Source organism: Lontra canadensis, unplaced genomic scaffold (genome assembly GCF_010015895.1).
Source record: "Lontra canadensis isolate GAN:19392208 unplaced genomic scaffold, GSC_riverotter_1.0 scaffold9, whole genome shotgun sequence".
In the NCBI taxonomy this organism is placed as follows: Eukaryota; Metazoa; Chordata; class Mammalia; order Carnivora; family Mustelidae; genus Lontra; species Lontra canadensis.
The window spans coordinates 19,301,950-19,323,618 of NW_022631003.1; the positions used below are offsets into that span (position 1 = coordinate 19,301,950).

At 36.8% G+C, this 21,669-nt stretch overlaps 1 protein-coding gene across 1 annotated transcript in view; it reads right to left on the reverse strand.

Annotated features, from left to right (window-relative positions):
* The window catches only part of LRP6 (LDL receptor related protein 6), a 165,983-nt gene that overhangs the window by 9,108 nt on the left and 135,206 nt on the right, over window positions 1-21,669 (reverse strand). Inside the window, exons 16-19 of the mRNA XM_032855008.1 lie at window positions 18,399-18,608; window positions 15,866-15,991; window positions 2,960-3,196; window positions 1,995-2,105 (exon numbers count right to left, since the gene is read on the reverse strand). Coding sequence (XP_032710899.1) covers window positions 1,995-2,105; window positions 2,960-3,196; window positions 15,866-15,991; window positions 18,399-18,608 — 684 coding nt within the window. The remainder of the gene's footprint in view (window positions 1-1,994; window positions 2,106-2,959; window positions 3,197-15,865; window positions 15,992-18,398; window positions 18,609-21,669) is intronic.

Sequence of the window (21,669 nt, forward strand, 5' to 3'; positions counted from 1 at the left end):
TTCTCTGACTGACTTATTTCGCTCAGCATAAGACCCTCTAGTTCCATCCATGTCATCACAAATGGCAAGATTTCATTTCTTTTGATGGCTGCATATATTCCATTGTATATATACCACATCTTCTTTATCCATTCATCTGTTGATGGACATCTAGATTCTTTCCATAGTTTGGCTATTGTGGACATTGCTGCTATAAACATTTGGGTGCATGGGCTCCTTCGGATCACTACATTTGTATCTATAACCCAATAGCGCAATTGCCAGATTGTAGGGTAGCTCTATTTTCAACTTTTTGAGGAACCTCCATGCTGTTTTCCAGAGTAGTTGCAGCAGCTTGCATTCCCACCAACAGTGTAGGAGGGTTCATCTCATTGTGATTTTGATTTGTATTTCCCTGATGCTGAGTGATGTGGAGCACTTTTCCATGTGTCTGTTGGCCATCTGGATGTCTTTGCAGAAATGTCTGTTCATGTCTTCTGCCCATTTCTTGACTGGATTATTTGTTCTTTGGGTATTGAGTTTGAGAAGTTCTTGATCGATTTTGGATACTAGCCCTTTATCTGATATGTTCTTTGCAAATATCTTCTCCCATTCTGTCAGTTGTCTTTTGGTTTTGTTGACTGTTTCCTTTGCTGTGCAAAAGCTTTTGATCTTGATCTGTGTCCTTTCTTCCCTCCTTGCCTTTGGCAATGTTTCTAGGAAGAAGTTGCTGCTGCTGGGGTCGAAGGGACCACTCTGTTTTTTGATGCTACTACTTATACAGATCTCTATTACAGTACACTTAGTATCACTTATTACATTCCCTTATCAAGAGTGTCTACTATGAGCTGGGCCATAGATCTTATATACACTGAATTGTTTAATTTTCTCACAGCCACCAAGCTAAATATTATCTTCATTTTAAACATAACAACAAATAATTTGCTGGTAAGAGGTGGAGCTAGAATTCAAATCCATCTCCATTTAGCTTTAAAATCTTTATTCTTACTAATACCTCAACCAGAGAGGACTCTGTGAAACTTGGTACAGGAACCCTCAACACATGGCAGGTATTCAGTCAAAGTCTGCTGAATAAATGAATAGGTTCTAAAAGTCTTAGCAAGGATCCCATTTGTATTTTGTAAAAATACCAGCTTAAAGTTTTCATTACGTGTAAAGAGTTTTTAAATGAATTCTACCTAAATTCCATAAAATCAATCTGACAGGGTAGACCTGCCTTATGCTGAATTCTATTCAGAACTAAGTTTATCACTTTGGGATATATTTTATGTCAGGGCATTTGTCAATAGTTATGAAACTATCAGTTATGTATGCTAGAGTCCTTAGGCATAGGGGTATATATTGGCCTAAGAATCCTCAGCCTTCATTTTAAGGAAGCTCTTAAAGTCATTAAGAAACTGGTAGAAACATGTCAAGGAAAAGTGAGAGATGATAAACATGAGCTAATGTTCAGAATCTCAAGTTTACACCACTGATTTCTACATAACTAAACGGTTTGAGAATTTCCTAACTTTAGTTGTGGCAAAATAATATTTATTCCTTTCTGATGTTTTCCTTAATGTTTCTGTGAAGATATTTGTGCAAAGAAAACTGCTATCTATAAGGAATTATTAAAGCAAAACAAAAAAATCCTGGTACAAATAATTAGCTTAACATTAATGCTTCTTTTCTTCTTCTTCTTTTTTTTAAAGATTTTTATTTATTTGTTTTAGGGAGAAAGAGAGAGCGCAGCAGGTGGAGAGGGAGAGAATCTCACACAGACTCCCAGCTGAGCAGGAAGCCCAATGTAGGGCTTGATCTCCTAACCCTGAGATCATGACCTAGCTGAAATCAAGAGCTGGACGCTTAACTGACTGAGCCACCCAGGCACCCCTAATGTTTGTTTCTTAATAAAGAAATACTAATTATAAGAGAAACTCACCTATGAAGAAAAGGAAAAAGTATTTTAAAAATTCTCCCATAAGAGCAATATATAAGGTTTTAGTCCTACTTACAACAATCCAATTCATCTGACTTGTCACTGCAATCCACATTATGATCACATTTCTTATGTTTTCCAATGCACTGACCGTTGGAACAGCGGAACTGATCAATTAAACAAAGCACTGGGGAAAAAATGTAAATAGTTTTCTTATTTTTACTAGCATGTAAAGTCAAAAAGTACTTTCTGGGTGTAAATGAAAAACAAATTAGACTTTAAAATATAACTTAAAAATTATTCTCTGGGGATTTCCATTGGTAGAGAGAAAAGAGTGGAAAAAAAGAAATCCAGCACGAAATTTCCTATTTTGTTCTTTATATGAAATTAGGATCCTCTTTCACTAATAATTCTGATAAGAATTAAAGAATTCTATCTATGTGCATTTTTTTTAAGGTTGATTTATTTATCTGAGAGGAGAAAGTGCACATGAGCAGTGGGGAGGGGCAGCAGGAGAAGGAGACTTCCTGCTAAGCAGGGAGGCCCGACATGGGGCTGGATCCAAAGGACACTGGGATCGTGACCTGAGCGGAAGGCAGAGCTTAACCTACTGAGCCACCCAGGTGCCCTGTATGTGCATTTCTAGACATTAAACAATTCTAGAGAATTTGTTTTTGCCATGTTAAAGGTTAGTGGTGCAAAGAGGAAAATATGAAACTATTTTATATTGTAATAAACAAAGCTACTAATTCAGAGTTCACTGGAAACAATGATTATTTTTATATACTGAAGGTCTAACTTCTGGGCCTCATCCCTCAATCTGCAAAGCTTATTAAGGTGTATAGACCCCATACACTTAAACCTATGTTTAAGTGGAGTAAAACAACAATTTGGAACATGCTACTAGGTTAAACATCATAAAGTCAAATGTACTTGAAAAAACCCCAAATCTACTAAGCCAAAACAATACTCTAAATTTCAAACAATTGAACATTAATGGAAAAAAAGGCGACACAACCAGGCCCCAGGAATTTTGGATACCTTCACAGTTCTTCTCATCTGATTTATCCTGGCAGTTTGCATCTCCATTGCATCGGAGGGCACCATCAATACACTGCCCACTGGCACACTGGAACTGGGATTCTGAGCATACAGGACAGTTGAGCTCATCACTATGGTCTTCACATTCAGTAAACCCATCACAGCGCCATGCCACAGGGATACAGTCAATTTCTCCCGTGAAACAAGTAAACTGCTGAGGAGAACATGTTGGAGGTTCTTCAAATGAACAAGGGGGAGAAAAGTGACAAAAACACAACAGTCACACAAATGTACAAACATACTTGAGTGAAGCTCACTTAATAATTAACATTGGCAAAACATTTTTTAATAGGTAAAATCTGTAAACTAACCCATCTAACCAGAGAAGAAATACAATTTTTACACTACCACATTTAGATTTACCAACTTGCAAAACTATAAGACAGAAAGTTTGCTCATATATTATAATTCAAGTACGAATATTTGCAATCCATTATAATCTCACACATAACCGAGGAATAATCACTAAAATCATCAACCTACAAAGTTTTAAAGTTAGCCTAGAATTCATAAGTTTTCTAGTGCTGAGGTTTTCAAAGAGTGCTTCAGGAATAGGGGATCTACAAAGTCAAAACCATTTTATAATAATACTGAGATGCCATTTGCCTTTCTCGCTACACTTGCCCTGACTCATCAAAAGGAATGACTGGTAAAAGTCTTGGCACCTTAGATAACTCAAGGCACTGGTATCAAACCATTACTAGTAGTCACTGCATTCTATACAACCACACACTCACAGTTAAAAAAAAAAAAAAAAAGCCAGTTTTATTTTTAAATGTTCTTGATGAATCAATAAAAATATTAACTATATTAAAATCAACTCTTGGAATACATGCTGTCTCTTCAACAGAGTTTGAAAATGGGAAGAATGCATAAAAACTCATGTTGTATACTCAGTATGACAGTTTCTCACGGGAGACTGTGAGGTGTAAGCTCATCCCAAAATGGAACGCCATTTTTATATTAAATTGAAAGAACTGACAATTAAACTATAGTCATTTACACTTAGGTATCTGGAAAGAAGTTAAAAAAGAAAAAATGAATTAGCGAGGAGAGAGTCAAGGTGGTGGAGGAGTAGGAGACCTCAGCTTCGTCTAGTCCCAGGAATTTGGCTAGATAGCTATCAAATCATTTTGAACACCTGTGAACTCAACTGGAGATCTATGAAAAAAATAACTGCAACTCTACAAATAGAAAAGTGACCACTTTCTGCAAGGTAGGAGGTGTGGAGAAGTGAATCTAAGGCCATATATTGGAAGATAAATTGAGGGGGAAGGGAGCCTCCAAAAGCCAGCACCCAAAAGTGATAGAGCAACAGAGCACAAATCTCAGAACTTTTAGAAGTCTGCCCTGGTGAGAGATGTCCCTGCCTGAAAGGTGCCAGGTGGCAAAGCAGGGCGGAATCCTGGGTGGGACAGTGTGGTCTCAGGATCCTCGGGGTCAGAAGACAACCAGGGGTGCCTGAGCCAGCAGAGTTCCCAGGCATCGGAGCAGGGAATGTGGCTGCAATCAGTGAGCTCAAGAGTGGGCTCTCAGCTTGGGGCTGCCATATACTGCCAACCCAGGCACCATGGGGCAACTGCTCTCCAAGCAGGGGCCCAGCGAGCAGCAGAACCACAGCAAGACCCCACTTTCTCCCCTGGGGAGAGTGGCACAGGTGCACACCACACAATTCTGTAGGGGTTGGATCCTTGAAACGGAATTGTGGGCCTGAGATAGAAATGCTTGGTCATAGGCTGGGTGAGCACAGATAGCAGTCAGAGATGGAAGTGATTGACTGCTTTTCCCAGAGAGCACACTGAGGAGTGGAGCCCCAGCTTTCTGTGCAGGGGCTGGAGATTGGGAAGCCACCATTTTCACCATCATCCTCTAAAGGGCATGGAAAGCCTTTAGGGAACAAAAGTCACAGAGGATAATCTGGAGCCACTTACTTACCTGCCTCCTGGCAGAGGCAGCGCAATTCCACCTGGGGCAAAGACACTTGAGAATCAATGCAACGGGCCCCTCCCCCAAAAGATCAGCAGGAACATCCATCCAGCTAAGCCGAAGTTCACCCACCATCATACACAAATGCAAAACTACAGCACTAGGGGAAAATAGAATATAGAATTCATGGTTTTTCCCCCCATGATTCCTTAGTCTTTCAATTTTAATTTTTTTGTCTTTCCTTTTTCAACCAATTTCTTATTTTAGCAACTTTTAAAATTTTCATTTTTACAGTTAAATTCTATCCTCTTAATTTTTGTATATATGTAAGTTTTTCTTTCTTTATAATTTTGGGATGCACTTTCTTCTAACAAATAGACCAGAATACACCCAGAATCTAGTGTAGGAACCTGTTCTCTTTACCTGTCTGATCATATTATTTTTTTTACTTTACCTTTTTTTTGCTAAAGTCTTTTTAAAAATTATCTTTCTAATCACATTCTATCTTTTCAGTGTATTTAATTTTATTTTTGTGTGTGTCCTTGTATGTGAGTGTGTGTGTGTGTGTGTGTGTATATATATATATATATATATATATATATGTTTTTCTTTCTTTACAATTTTGAGATGTAATTTTTTCTAACAAACCAACCAAAATACATTCAGCACTGTTCTGTTCACCTGTCTGTTTATAATCTTTCTTGGTTTTTTTTGTTTTTTTTTTTTAACATTCATTTTTACAGTTACATTCTATCCTTTAATTGTATTTAATTTTATTTTTGTACATATATAAGTTTTTCTTTCTTTACAATTTTGGGACCTAGTTTTCTCACAGACTAAAATATACACAGGATCCAATGCTCAGTTCTGTTCAAATGTCTGATTATATGCTATTTTTTTTTTAATTTTAATTTTTGTCTTTTTTCCATTTGGGGTCTCTTCTGATTTGTCTAGTCTATATTTCTCTGGCGTTGTTGCCATTTTAGTACTCTGTTCTCTCATTCAGCTATTCTTCTCTGGACAGAATGACAAGACATAAAAACTTACCTCAAAAAAGAGAACAAGAGGCAATACTGATTGCCAGGGACCTAATCAGCATGGATGTAAGTAAGATGTCAGAACTAGAGTTCAGAATAATGATTATAAAGATGTTAGCTGGGCTTGAAAAAAGCATAGAAGACACTAGAGAATCTCTTTCTGGAAAAATAAAAGAATTAATCTAATCGAGTCAAAATAAATAACGCTATTAGTGAGAAGCAGTACAAAAATGGAGGCTTTAACTGCTAGGAGAAATGAGGCAGAAGAAAGAATTAGTGATACAGAAGACAAAATGATGGAGAATAAAGAAGTTGAAAAAAGGGGAGATGAACAATTACTGGATCACAAGGGGAGAATTTGAGAGATAAGTGATACCATAAAGAGAAACGATATTATAACTGAAGAGGAAAGAGAGGGGCAGTAAGTATACAGGAGCAAATTATACCAGAGAACTTCCCTAATTTGGGGAAGGAAATAGGCATTCAAGTCCAGGAGGCACAGGGAACACCCCTCAAAGTGAATAAAAATAGGTCAACACCCTCACATATAAAAGTGAAACCTGCAAATTTCAGAGAAAAGGAGAAAATTGTGAAAGCATCTCCGGACAAGAGGTCTGTAACCTACGAGGGCAGAAACATTAGACTGAACCACAGAGACCTAGCAGGCCAGAAAAGACTGGCATGATATATTCAGGGTGCAAAATGAGGAAAAATATGCAACCAAGAATACTTTATCCAGCTAGGATGTCATTCAAAATAGAGATTAAAAAAAAAACTTCCAAGACAAACAGAAACTAAAAGAATTCATGATCACTAAACCACCCCTGCAAGAAATATTGAAAGAGATTCTGTAAGTGAAGAGAGAGCCCAAAAGTAACACAGACCAGAAAGGAACAGAGACAATATAAAGAAATAGTGACTTTACAGATAATACAATGGCACTAAATTCATATTTTTCAATAGTTACTCTGAATGGTAAATGGGCTAAATGCCCCAATATAAAGATACGGAGTATCAGTTTGGAAAAAAAGCAAGACCACTGATATGCTGTCTGTAAGAGACTCATTTTAGGTCCAAAGACATCTCCAGATTTAAACTCAGGGGATGGAAAACCATTTATCATGCTAATGGAATCAAAAGAAAGCTGGGTGGCAATCCTCATATCAAACAAATTAGATTTTAAACCAGATATGGTAATGAGAGATGAGGAGGGTCTATCCAACTAGAAGATCTAACAATTGTAAATATTTATGCCCCTAACATGGGAGCAGCCAATTAAATAAACCAACTGATAAAATTAAAGAAACACATTGTTATAATACAATAATAATAGGGGACATCAACACCCCATTTTACTGCAATGGACAGATTGTCTAAGCAGAAGATCAACAAGGAAACAAGGGCTCTGAATGACACACTGGATTAGATGGACTTCACAGATATATTCAGAATATTCCATCTCAAAGCAAAAGAATACACATTCTTCTCAGGTGCACATGGAACATTCGCCAGAACAGATCATGTGCTGGGTCACAAATCAGGTTTCAACTGGTACCAAAAGACTGGGGTCATTCCCCGCATATTTTCGGACAACTATGCTTTGAAACTTGAACTCCATCACAAGAGGAAAGTTGGAAAGAACTCAAATACAGGGAGGCTAAAGAGCATCCTACTAAAGAATGAATGGGTCAACCAGGAAATTAAAGAAGAATTTTAAAAATGCATGGAAACAAATGAAAATGAAAACATAACTGTTCAAAACCTTTGGGACACAGCAAAGGTGGTCCTAAGAGGGAAATATATAGCACTGTAAGCCTTACTCAAGAAAGGTCTCAAATACACAACATAACCTCACACCTAAAGGACTGGAGAAAGAACAGCAAGGTAAGTCTAAATCCAGCAGGAGAAGAGAAATAATAAAGCTTAGAGCAGAAATCAATGAAATAGAAACCAAAAGAACAGTACAAAAAGATCAATGAAACTAGAAGTTGGTTCTTTGAAAGACTTAATAACATTGGTAACCCCCTGGCCAGACTTATCACAAAGAAAAGAGAAGGGACCCAAATAAAGAAAAGCATGAATGCAAGAGGAGAGATCACAACCAACACTGAAGAAATACAAACAATTTAAAGAACATATTATGAGTAATTACATGCCAACAAATTGGCAATCTAGAAGAAATGGATACATTCCTAGAGATGTACAAACTACCAATACTGAAACAGGAAGAAAAAGAAAATCTGAACAGATACATAACCAGCAAGGAAATTGAAGCAGCAATCAAAATTTCCAAAACAAAACAAAACAAAACAAAAACAAAAACAAACCAAGAATCCAGGGCCAGATGGCTTCCCAGGGGAATTCAACCATTTCAAGAAGAATTAATACTTATTCTTCTGAAACTGTTTCAAAAAATAGAAATGGAAGGAAAACTTCTAAACTCATTCTATAAGGGCAGCATTGCCTTGATCCCAAAGCCAGACAAAGACCCCACCAAAAGGGAGAGTTACAGACCACTATCTCTGATGAACATGGACGCAAAAATTCTCACCAAGACACCAGGTGAGGATTCAACAGTGAATTAAAAGGATTATTCACCATAACCAAGTGGGATTTATTCCTGGGCTGCAAGGGTGGTTCAATATCCACAAATCAATCAATGTGATAACACTACATTAATAAAAGAAAAGACAAAAACCATATGATTTTTTTTAATAGGTACAGAAAAAGCATCTGACAAAGTACAGCATCCTTTTTTTAATTAAAACTCTTCACAGTATAGGGACAGAAGGAACATACCTCAATATCATAAAAGCCCTATACAAAAGCCCACAGTGAGTATCATTCTCAATGGGGAAAACTGAAAGCTTTTCCCCTTAGGTCAGGAACAAGGCAGGGAAGTCCACTATCACCACTGTTGTTCAACATAGTACTGGAAGTGCTAGCCTCAGCAATCAGACAACAAAAATAAATAAAAGGCATTTGAATTGGCAAAGAAGTCAAACCCTCATTCTCCCCAGATGACATGATACTCTATGTGGAAAACCCAAAAGACTCTACCCCAAAATTATTAAAACTCATACAAGAATTCAGCAAAGTGGCAGGATATAAAATCAATGCACAGAAACCAGTTGCATTTCTCTATACTAACAATGAGACAGAAGAAAGAAAAATTAAGGACTTGATCCCATTTACAACTACTCCCCAAACCATAAGATACCTAGGAATAAGTCTAACCAAAGAGGCAAAGGATCTATACTCAGAAAACTATAGAATGCTCATGAAAGAAATTGAGGAAGACACAAAGAAATGGAAAAATGTTCCATTCTCATGAATTGAAGAACAAATATTGTTAAAATGTCTGTGCTACCCATAGCCATCTACACATTCAATGCAATCCCTATCAAAATACCATCAGAGCTGGAACAAATAATCCTAAAATTTGGAAGGAATCAGGAAAGACCCTGAATGGACAAAGAAAAGTTGAAAAAGAAAACCAAAGTGGACGGTGTCACAATTCCAGACTTAAAGCTCTATTACAAGGTTGTAATCATCAAGACAGTGTGGCACCGGCACAAAAAGAAATGCAAAGATCAATGTAACAGAATACAGAACCCAGAAATGCACCCTCAACTTAATGGTCAACTAATGTTTGACAAAGCAGGAAAGAATATCCCATGGAAAAAAGATGGTCTCTTCAACAAATGGTGTTCAGAATATTGGACAGCCACATGCAGAAGAATGAAACCGGACCATTTCCTTATACTTTACACAAAAATAGACTCAAAATAGAGGAAAGACCTAAATATGAAACAAGAATCCACAACATCCTAGAGGAGAAGACAGATAGCAACCTCTGTGACCTGGGCTGCAGCAAATTCTTGCTAGACATATCTCCAAAGGCAAGGGAAACAAAGGCAAAAATGAACTACTGGGACTTCATCAAGGTAAGAAGCTTTTTGCACAACAACGGAAAGAGTTCATAAAACCAAAAGACAACCAACAGAATGGGAGAATATATTTGCAGATGTCTTATCAAATAAAGGCCTAGTATCCAAAATACTTAAAGAACTTATCAAATGCAACACCCAATGAACAAATAATCCAATCAAGAAATGGGCAGAAGACATGAACAGACATTTCTCCACAGACATACAAATGGCCAACATGAAAAAGTGCTCAACATCACTCAGCATCAGGGAAATATACAAATGAAAATCACAATGAGACACCGCCTCACACCAGCCAGAACGCCTAAAATGAACAAGTCAGGAAATAACAGATGTTGGTGATGTGGAGAAAGGGGAACCCTCTTACACTGTTGATGGGAATACACCCCTCTTACACTGTTGATGGGAATGCAGTCACTCTGAAAAGCAGTATGGAGGTTCCTCAGAAAGTTGAAAATAGAGCTACCCTATGACCCAACAATTGCACTACTGGGTATTTACCCCAAAGATATAAATGTAAGGATCCAAAGGCACACATGCTCCCCAATGTTTATAGCAGCAATGTCCACAATAGCCAAACTATGGAAAGAGCCCATATGTCCAGTGACAGATGAATAAAGATGTGGTATATATACATACTATGGAATACTACTCAGCCGTCAAAAAAATGAAATCTTGCCATTTGCAATGATGTAGACTGAACTGGAGGGTATTATGCTAAGTGAAATAAGTCAATCAGAGAAAGACAATAATCAAATGATCTCACTCATATGTGGAATTTAAGAAACAAAACAGAGGATCATATGGGAATAAAGGGAAAAAAATAAAATGAAATGAAATCAGAGAGGGAGACAAACCATAAGAGACTCCTAATCACAGGAAACAACCTGAGGGTTGCTGGAAGGGAGGGAGCAGGAGAATGGAGTAACCTGGGTGATGGACATTAAGGAGGGCAAGTGATGTAATGAGCACTGGGTGTTATATAAGACTGATGGGATCACTGACCTCTACCACTGAAACTAGTAATACATTATATGTTAATTAACTGAATTTAAATAAAAATGAATTAGCGAGCCTGTTACTTCAAGGAAAACAATGGCAAACATCACTGTACTTTTGCAACATATTATAACACTGGAGCTTTCAATCAGAAATTATAATTTTGGCAAACCTGTATCCAACACTGCAAGCTTGACAGATTCCCCCTACTTAAAAAAGTTTTTTCTAATGAGATTGGTGGTGATATAAACATGTGATTTTTGATATTGTTTAAAATCTGAAGATCTGGAATTTCTGATTGGAATTCTAGTATTTCCAAATGACCCCAGTGTAAAGTTACAAAATCATGCCTGGGTAAAATATCCATTCGGAGCACAAAACAGATCAATGGATTTTAATATAAGAGATTATGAAAAGTTAATATGGTTTCAAATTCCATACAGCAACTTAACCTACAGAAAACTATCACTTGTAATATCTGGTACAGAATTCAAGATATATGCAATATTATTTGAAAAGACTATTACTATAGCTCTCTGTTCACCAACTACACTTCTGTATAAGGCTAAATTTCCTTATGTATTTCAACCCAAATCACATACTATAACAGATTGAATGCAGAAGCAGACATGAGAATCCTGCCACCACTGAAGAGATTTACAGAAATGTAAAAACAATGTCGCGTTTCTCACTAAAATTATTTTGCTTCAGAAAATATAGCCAACTTTAACAGGTTTAACTTGAGAACATGTATGGGTTTATTATTATTTTTAATGTTCTTGGTTTTAATTTCAACCACTAAATATAGATAAATATAACCTATGCAAACAAAAGGTGTTTGGGGTCCTCAATAATTTTTTAAAATGTAAAAGTTGCTGAGGTTTCTCTGAGAATTCCCATTCAAGCCCAATTTCCTTGTTTCTGCAAATGAGGATACTGAGGCTCAGAGTAGATAAGTTACTGCCCAAGCTCACAGAGCTTCCTATAAACAAGTGATAATTAAAAATAAAAGATAGGACCAGAAGGGCAGTCTCCTTAGTTTTAGCCCACTGCCTTTACTATCATAGCATAGCCGTGCTGACTTCATTTAAAAACCTGTTAGTAAATTTACTAGATAACATAACTTTATTAACCTGACTATGGATCGGAAAACCTTTTATCATTTTTTAAAAGATTTTATTTACTTGTTTGAGAGAGAGAGTGGGAGAGAGAAGGAGAGAGAATCTGAAGCAGACTCAATACTGAGCAAAGAGTCTGAAGTGGGGCTCAATCTCACGACTGCAAGATCGTGACCTGAGCAGAAACCAAGAGTTGAATGCTTAACCAAATGAAGCGCCCAGGCGCCCCAAACCTTTATTTTTAAAATGGAGAATACTGTAAATCACAGGTGAACAGTTTGCATGGGGTATTTGAGATAGTATTTAGAGAGGAATTTGAGCCCATTACGCATTCAGCATTATAACAGATAATGTGGAGATAAAAAGAGGTAAAATATATGGTCCATGTTCTTAAAGAACTTTTAATTTGATTGGGGTTAGGAAGAGACTCATTAATATAACACAAAACATCACTCTGAATTGCCTATCAGGCAAACTGTGGTAACAGTGCTACAATTCAGAGAAACAGGAGAACAATAATGGCTAGTGAAAGTTTAAAGATCATGAGGAGATGCTCCTTGAAAATTAACTAAGGTTTAGGATAGCATGAAAAAAGAAAAAAAAAAAACTCTGGAATACCACAAGTCCACTGAGGTAAAGCAAGACAGGACATGCAACAATAATCATCAAACTCTAAATAGCCAAACAAAAATAAAGTGAGATACAAAAGACAATGGATAGGTAAGACAGGCTCAAATGAAAACACATCCTGAAGGTCAGGCAGATGAATTAAGATTCTGTATTTCATTTGCCTCCACAGTAAAATCAATGTTAAATTACAAAAACAAAACAAAACAAAATAAAAAACAAAAAAAAACCCTTTTTTAAAAAAAAAGATTTTATTTATTTATTTGACAGAGAGAGAGAGGATGAGCACAACTAGGGGGAGCAGCAGGCAGAGGGAAAAGCAGGGAACCCAACTCGGGGCTCGACCCAGGACCCTGGGATCATGAGCTGAGCCAAAGGCAGATATTTAACTGGTTGACTGAGCCACCAAAGTGCCCCCCCACCCCCTAAAATCTTTTTTTAGAGAAGATTTTATTTCATTTCTTAAATATTTTATTTATTTGACAGAGAGCACAAGTACAGCAGGGGAACTGGCAGAGGGAGAGGGAAAAGCAGACTCCCCATTGAGCAGAGAGCCTGACGCAGGACTCGATCACAGGACCCTGGGATCATGACCTAGGCTGAAGGCAGACACTTAACCTACTGAGCTACACAGGTGCCCCCCAAAAGATTTTAATTTTTTTATAATCTCCATATCCAACGTGGGGCTCCAAATCACCAACCCCGAGATCAAGAGTTACACACTCCACCAACTTAGCCAGCCAGCCACAACAAAAAAAACTTCTACATAAACACTGACTGCAGTTTTTTTTTTTAATTAAAAAAAAATTTTTTTTTTGAAGATTTTATTTATTTGAGAGTGAGTGAGGAGTGAGCAAGAGAGCACAAGCCAGCAGGAGAGGTAGAGGGAGAAGCAGACTCCCCACTGAGCAGGGAGCCTGATGTGGGGCTCCATCTAGGATCCCGGGATCATGACCTGAGCCAAAGGCAAACCCTTAAACTGACTGAGCCACCTAGGCACCCCTGCAGTTTTATTCTTCAGAACCAAAAAACAAAACAATTAGAATGCCCTTCAACAGAATAAACTGTGGCATATTTTTACAATGAAACACTACGCAGTAATAAAAAGAAACAAATTACTGATACACTCCTCTATATGGCTAAATCTCAAAATCTTAAGTAAGAGCATCAGACACAAAAAGAATACATATGGGGCACCTGGGTGGCTCAGTGGGTTGAAGCCTCAGCCTTCAGCTCAGGTCAAGATCCCAGGGTCCTGGGATTGAGCCCTGCATTGGGCTCTCTGCTCGGGAGGGAGCCTGCTTCCCCCCACCCCCCTGCCTGCCTCTCTGCCTACTTGTAATCTGTCAAATAAATAAATAAAATCTTAAAAAAAAAAAAACATATGCCATGATTTCTACATAAAGTTCAAGAATAGGAAAAGCTAAATTATGGGGATAAAAATCAGAATAGTGGTTACTTCTAGAAAAGAAGTGGCTATGGAAGGATACCAGGGTACTTTTTTTTAATGACAACACTGTATATCCTGGTTTGAGTATTGGTAACACATTTACTAAAAGGCTCCATTATTTTAATACATATATTTTTTAAAAAATTTAATACATGCATTTAAAATACTCACTAAATGTGAAGAAAAAACGCAAAGGTCTTTTAAAAGACATTTTCTAAGTGGAAGATGATATCCTTGACTCAGTTTTTTTCTATGTTACCATTACATAAAGGTAATTTTTCTAAGATTTGCCTTATTACAGTAACAACCTAGGACCTTGATATGGAAATACTTGCTAATTTTTTTTTTATTGTGGTAAAATATATGTGACAAAGTTTACTTATTTTTTAAAAGATTTTATTTATTTATTTGACAGACAGAGCACAGGCAGGGGGAGCAGTAGGGAGAGGGAGAGGGAGAAGCAGCCTCCCCTCAGAGCAGAGAGCCCAATGTAGGGCTCAACTTCCATGACCTGAGCTGAAGGCAGATGCCCAGCTGACTGCGCCACCCAGGGGCCCCAACCTTTACTATTTTAACCACTTTCAAGTATACAGTTCAGTGGCGTTAAAAACATTCACATTATTGTGCAACACTTGGCTATTTTGTGGAAAGACACTTCAAGTACCAGAGCTTAACGTTTACCATGCACATAGTTGCTCTCCCCAACTAAACTAAATGCTCTATCTCAAAGATCTTCAAATCTCCTATAGTCCAAGCAGAGTGCCTCACAGCTGCTACTCTACGTTACTTTTTTTATAAAAGTAAACTTAGAATAAAATATTCTTATAATACCATCTTATCAACAATTCTGTATTTTGAATGTATAAACCAATCTTTGTTCACAGAAGTATGTACTTTATGCAGTTGTCATCACAGAGAAACATGTAAAAAAATTTTTTTTCTATTTAAGCCAAATTTTGGCTACATTCTTTACATGAGTTTATGGTCATAATGTTTAACAGCTGTATAAACTCAGTTACTTTACTTCATTTTCCTATCATTAGAAATTAAATGGCTTTCAATCTGTAAACTGCCACTGCAGAGAAGAGTCTTTTCCCTTCAATTGAATTAACTGAGAATTATTGCCAAGAGGAGAATTTCTGAATTAAGGGAGTGAATATTACTACGTTATTTGATGCTACCACACTATGTTTTAACAAAGGAATGTACCAATTTGTTATGCTCTCATGAGTGATTGAACCAATTTCACTACCATATTATATTATTAGAGTGATATTTAAAAAAATCTTTTTTTGGCTAGGTAAATAAGTAAAAACAATAGGGAACTACCTATAGATGTGAATAAAAGAATGTTCTTTTCACTGGATATATTCCCGGCAATGATACATAAACTTTGTAGAATCTAGAATTCAGTAGATGGAGATTATAGGAGGTAGAATTCATTTTTTTACTCTCGGGGATGAAAAAAGCTACTTTATTATTAGGAAATACATTCATTCACAAGATTAATTTCCCCCAAAATAAGGGAACTTCTAACTTAGTCCCAAGATTAGGTCATGTGCTACCCATCATGATGGATTGATTTACTCTCAAAGTAACCCCAAAGGCTAGGATAATACAAATGAATGGAATATAAGTGACTAATCAAGTTAGGGGAAAGAGAAACTTCATTGCCAAATCACAGAATGCTAGATTAAGTCACAAAACAGGTTAACTACACAAGAAAATAACATATTTACCTCCGCATGATAGCTCATCTTGAAGCAGAACCAAGTGCATGGGACAAGAGCACCTTGTAGTACCATCTCCTTTTACAAGACAAATATGTGAACAGCCACCGTTATCCTGAGCACAAGGGTGCTGTCCTGAAAAAGAAAAAAAAAGAAGAAAGAAAAGGAAGGGAGGGAAGAAGGAAGGAAAGAAAGGGCAGCTAAGTCAAAATTAATTATTTATGAATTACCAAGAACACCAAATTTAAAATTACCTTGGACTTCAATTCTACTAACAATAGAATATTGTGTATCCTTAGACAATTGCAAGAAAAGGAGGACAATTTAATAATGCAAAATATTTATATCTAAACACTGTCTTTAAATATTTATATATACAAAAAATTGATCATTGAAACTAAAAACATTGCTAGGGAGAATGCAGAAACCTGGACATTATTCTACTTAAAATACAAAAACTCTTCCAAAGATTTTTAACTCAGAAATTCTACCATTCTAGCAGATGATTTTATTCAAAAAGTGTAGTTTAATAAAATATAGAAATAATGAAATATGGGAAATTAAGAGTTATGATAGAAGAAAAAACTTAAGTTCACATGGATTGCAACCACTCATAGACAATCAAAATTATCTGCTTAGTCAACTGCAAAAGGTAACTTGCAATGTTACAAATGTTTAATTTCCTTAAATTTGGGCTAAATTAAATAAATACAAACTTGGGCAATTTTTCAAAGTCTGTTTTACCAATTAGACTTAATGAAGTTGCTTTGAATTTTCTACTTAGCCTGTATTACAAGCAACTTGATATCTGTCATGAGAAGAGCGGCATCTACTGTAGCCTCCCATTTATTATCTGTGTTTTCAATAACACCTCAGTGTTATACTACACAGATGTCCCAAAACAGACATCAGTTCATACTGCACTAAAATACACAACCTGTTACAAAGTACAACCTTTTAATTCCATGACAATTTTTTTTTTTTAAAGATTTTATTTATTTGAGAGAGAACAAAAAAGAGAGACATCACAGAGGGAAAAGGAGAAACAGACTGAGTGGAGTGGAGAGTGCTGAGTGGAGAGCCCAAAATAGGGCTCGATCCCAGAACTCTGAGATCATGACCCAAGCTGAAGGCAGACACTTAATGAACTGAGCTACCCAGGCACTGCCTCCCGGCCATGACACTTCTGATAAACAAAATCTCACTCTCTTTAATTTTATTAGAAATTTGAAAAAATGTTTTTCTAAATATAAAACCATATTTAAGTGTCTAAAAAAAAAAAAAGGACATTCCCCCTAAAACTCTGAAAACCTCCATGGAGATTTTCTGCAATAAAATATTCATTTGTCAAGTGAATAAATAGCTTAGAAATTAAGGCCTTATTTCTATTAAATATTCAGCTTGAGTCACATGTCATAAATTAGAATGACAACAATTTTAACTCTAATTCTCAAATGTCTCTAACTTCTAAAAGCTCATCAACAGTGACAACAAAATGAAGACTTGAACAAGCAATGGTGTTCTCATTCCACTATTCTCCTTTCATACTCCAGTCTGATTTGAAAGCATCAGGTTGAGAAGTTAAGGAGTTCAATAGTTCTCTCTTTAGTATTTCATTTAACATTAGCATTCCTGGGACAATCACATAAAACCCATATTAGTAACTTCTATGAGAAGTCTTTTGAAATTAACAAGAAATTAAGGCAAGATGATTAGCCATATTCAAAAGCTTTCAGGAAAATTTATGAGTACTTTTCTAAGATGAGAATACAATTGAGAAAAAAGAAAACAAAGTATCTGTTAAGCAGTCTTCTCTAAGTTCACTTCAAAAACTTCTGAACACACTAGTTTTTGGTTTTGCTTAATAAGGTTATTCCAAGATAATTATATTATTATATAAATATAATTTTTGTTCTTGTTCAAACTATGGGGGCACACAGGGAACAAAAGAAATACATACTTTATACCACTATTCTTAAAGGGGTTCAAGATAAAAAAAAAAAGCATGACAAGCAGTCTCTCTCTATATATATATATAAAAAACATAAAAAATATATAAATATATATAATATGTATTATATAAATAAATATGAGGAAATTTTTGAAAATGAGCCAGACCATTCCTTTCCCCCACTCCTGTTTTATGGGGAAAAGGTGTTTAATTTGAAAAAGCTCCCAGGTGAGTTCGATGTAAGGCTTTAAAAACATAGTTTAAAAAATGGCAAGATTAAAAGTGCACGAAAATCTTTAAAGAAAAGGGTAAGAAGGAGCACCTGGGTGGCTCAGTTAACCGTCTGCCTTTGGCTCAGGTCAAGATCTCAGGGTCCTGGTACTGAGTCCCTCAGTGGGGAGGCTGCTTCTCCCTCTGCCCCTTCCCCTGCTCCTGCTCTCTCTCATTCTCTCTCTCAAATAAATAACATCTTATAAATAAATAAGTAAAATTTTAAAAAGGTAAGAAGACGGACAGGAACATCTTCATTCTGTCTTAATTTCTTACAATAAACATGATTCCTGTAATTATCAGTCTGCCATCAGCACTTACTATATTCCTGAAGGTTCAGCTCTTTCACTGCATGAATGTCACTAAGCTGGGCAATTCGAGCCTGGACTTTGGTTCTACCCTCTCGGCCTGTCATGTCAATTTTTTCAATCATTTGCTGCTGCTTATCAATCCAATATAGCCAGTTTTCAAACACAGTCAGTCCCACAGGCTGCAAGATATTGGAGTCTTCTAATACTATCCGGTTGGCACCTTGGAAAAGAGAACATTCAACAGAAATGATTCATGTGGGTCAAATCACACATTCAGCAACTACTGTTCAAATACCAGTTAGATTCCGAAAGTAGTGAAATGGAAAATATAAGGTATCTACCACAAAAATTAAAACTCATTCTGAAAAGATATATACATACCACAGAACAGACATTTAAATATGAACAAAGCAAGTAAGTGCCCAATATATAGTAAATATTTTAGTTCACAGAAACATAGAAAAGACAGTGGTTTTCAAAAATGTTTTTAAAGGCAGAGTCCACTTTTCAAATTACATTTTATGAAAAGCCTTAACATATAAATCAGATAAAAACAGACTTCTTTGGATAAAGCAGTGGTGGTGAGCCCAGAGCTCTAAGCTCTTGGCCTCCCCTACTTGCTGAGTACACCTGAGGCCTCTGTGAAGAACCACTCCACCCTCACGCCATCTGGCTACTCAGAACACAGAAAAAAATGACTGATTCAAAGGTTATCTGGTTCAAGCCACACCACAAAGTAAGAATTCTTTCTACAACATCCCAGACATGGGATGTTAAATCTTAACAGGCAACCTTTCTACTGTTGAACTATATGAAAGTTCTTTCATACAGTGTGTTGAAATCTGTGCCCCACTCTCTCCATCCCCATAGTTTCTCCCTCATTCAAAATGAGAAAAATATATTAATTCCCCCTCCTCCCCATAATAGTCCTTCAAATATCTATAGAACATTTTCGTGTTTCCTAAGTAATGAGAATTTAATCAAAGAAGGGCATTAGTTTGTATTTTAGAAATATCAGGGAAAGTTCTAGGAAAGAGGCAAGCATAAAGCTAAGTTTGATAAAGGGAGAAAAAGGGGGAGATACTCCAGATGAGAAGCCTGCCTAAGTCAACATTCAGATCAAGGGTGGGTTAAACACAAATTTTCTTAGGCTCCTAAAAATTGTAGTAAAAAGTTAAGGTAAAACCCCATAAGGACAAACAGGAAAGGAGAGCACAAAATGATATAAAATTCAGAAGCTGGAGCAGACCGGGGACATAGTAGCCCATAGAAAACTAAAAGCCTGCAGTTCGTGAAGCCAGCAACAAAATCAATTAGCTCAGGAACTGGGAGCACCAGGTAATTCAGGACAAAACAAAGGGAGGAGTTACATGGCTGGGGCTGAGAGTAGAGGACTGACTGAAAATAAGTGTAAGAAGTTATTCAGCTCCTGGGTCTCCTCCCTTCCTTTATCAGGAGACCGAACATATACTTTCTAAAGAGGATGAACTAGATTTTAACACACCAGGCAAAGACAAAGAGGTAGGGCCATACATGGGATTTTACAGGGGCATTAATTAAAAGTCTACTTTCTAATTGGTGAGACTCTCCATTGTAAGTTGTCTCTTTTCCCACTAGATTCCAAGAATACTAGCAGCCAGCTTTTATCCTCCTACAGAAGACTGGAAGATACCCCTATAGGAAAAACAAATCAACAACAACAATAATCAAATAAAAACCCTGAAGTTTCCAAGAGAAACGAACTTCAGACAGTGTCACCTGGGAATCCCATTAGAAAACAGCCAGGTGTCCTTAAGATTCCTACTCCTTCACAGGCAGCAGCAATGGGAAAGGCAGCATTTTTAATGCCTCACTATTAAATATAGACAACTAAGGATCACCAGATATTTAAAGAAAACAACTTTTAAATTCAAAGTCCAAAACAAACAGAATAAAGGTATTTAGAAAAACAGATGCAATTAAAAGCAGGAAAAAAACCCCAAATCAATAGCAACAAAACCCTAAAAAACAGGCTGTTTTGATGGGAGCAAGGCATCCACAGAACACAAGAGTCCTTGGAAATTAAAAATATGATACCTGGGGGGGAAAAAAACCAAAAAGAGGTTTGGAAGAAAAATTTGAAAAACTCTCAGAAAGCAGAACAAAAAGATAAAGAGATGGGTAATAAGTGAGAAAAACACAGTTATAGTCAAGATCCAACAACAGAGTAGAAGTTCCAGAATGAGAAAACAGATCATAAACATTAAAACACACACACACACACACACACACACACACATACAAACCCACTCAAAAATCAGCTTTCCAGAACTCAAGATATAAGTTTCCAGATAGAACTTGCCAGTTCAATGAAAGAAAGAAACAAAGAGGGAAGTCAGGGAGGGATCACACAAAGGCACATTATCATTAAGTTCTACAACATCTGGGAAAAAGAGAAGATATTAAAAGCTTCTGGAGGGGAAAATAAAGGATCACATATAAATAGTCAAGAATCACAATGACATCAAACTTCCCAACAACATGAGATGCTTGAAGACAACAGAGTTAGTTCTGCCTTCAAAACTGGGAGAAAATAGTTATAAAACATGAATGCTATATACATCTGAATTATCAACCAAGTCTGAGGGGAAAAAAAAAATTCAGACAAATACAAAATATTTTAACCTCCTATAAACTTCTCTTAAGAAGCTAATAAAGGGGGCACCTGGGTGGCTCAGTGGGTTAAAGCCTCTACCTTCGGCTTGGGTCATGATCCCAGGGTCCTCGGATCAAGCTCCACATTGGGCTCTCTGCTCAGCAGGGAGCCTGTCGTCCCCCCCTTTCTGCCTGCCTCTCTGCCTGTGATCTCTGTCTGTCAAATAAATAAATAAAATCTTAAAAAAAAAAAGAAGAAGCAGCTAACAGAGGATATGTTCTAGCAAGAAAAAGAAATTAGCCAGAGAAATGGGATCGAGTAAATAGGTTTCAGCACCAAGGAGACTGGCAAGTACATTACCAGAATTAATAGTGAAAAGAAGTTGGCCTAAAAAGCAAGAAAATCCACACTGGAACAAATGATAAAGAAATTCAAGAGGCATGCTTTCAGTTAAAAAGAAAAAGGATGGGGGAGCCTGGATGGCTCAGTGGGTTAAAGCCTCTGCCTTCCGTTCAGGTCATGATCCCAGGGTCCTGGGATAGAGCCCCGCATCGGGCTCTCTGCTCGGCAGGGAGCCTGCTTCCTCCTCTCTCTCTGCCTCTCTGCCTACTTGTGATCTCTGTCTGTCAAATAAATAAATAAACAA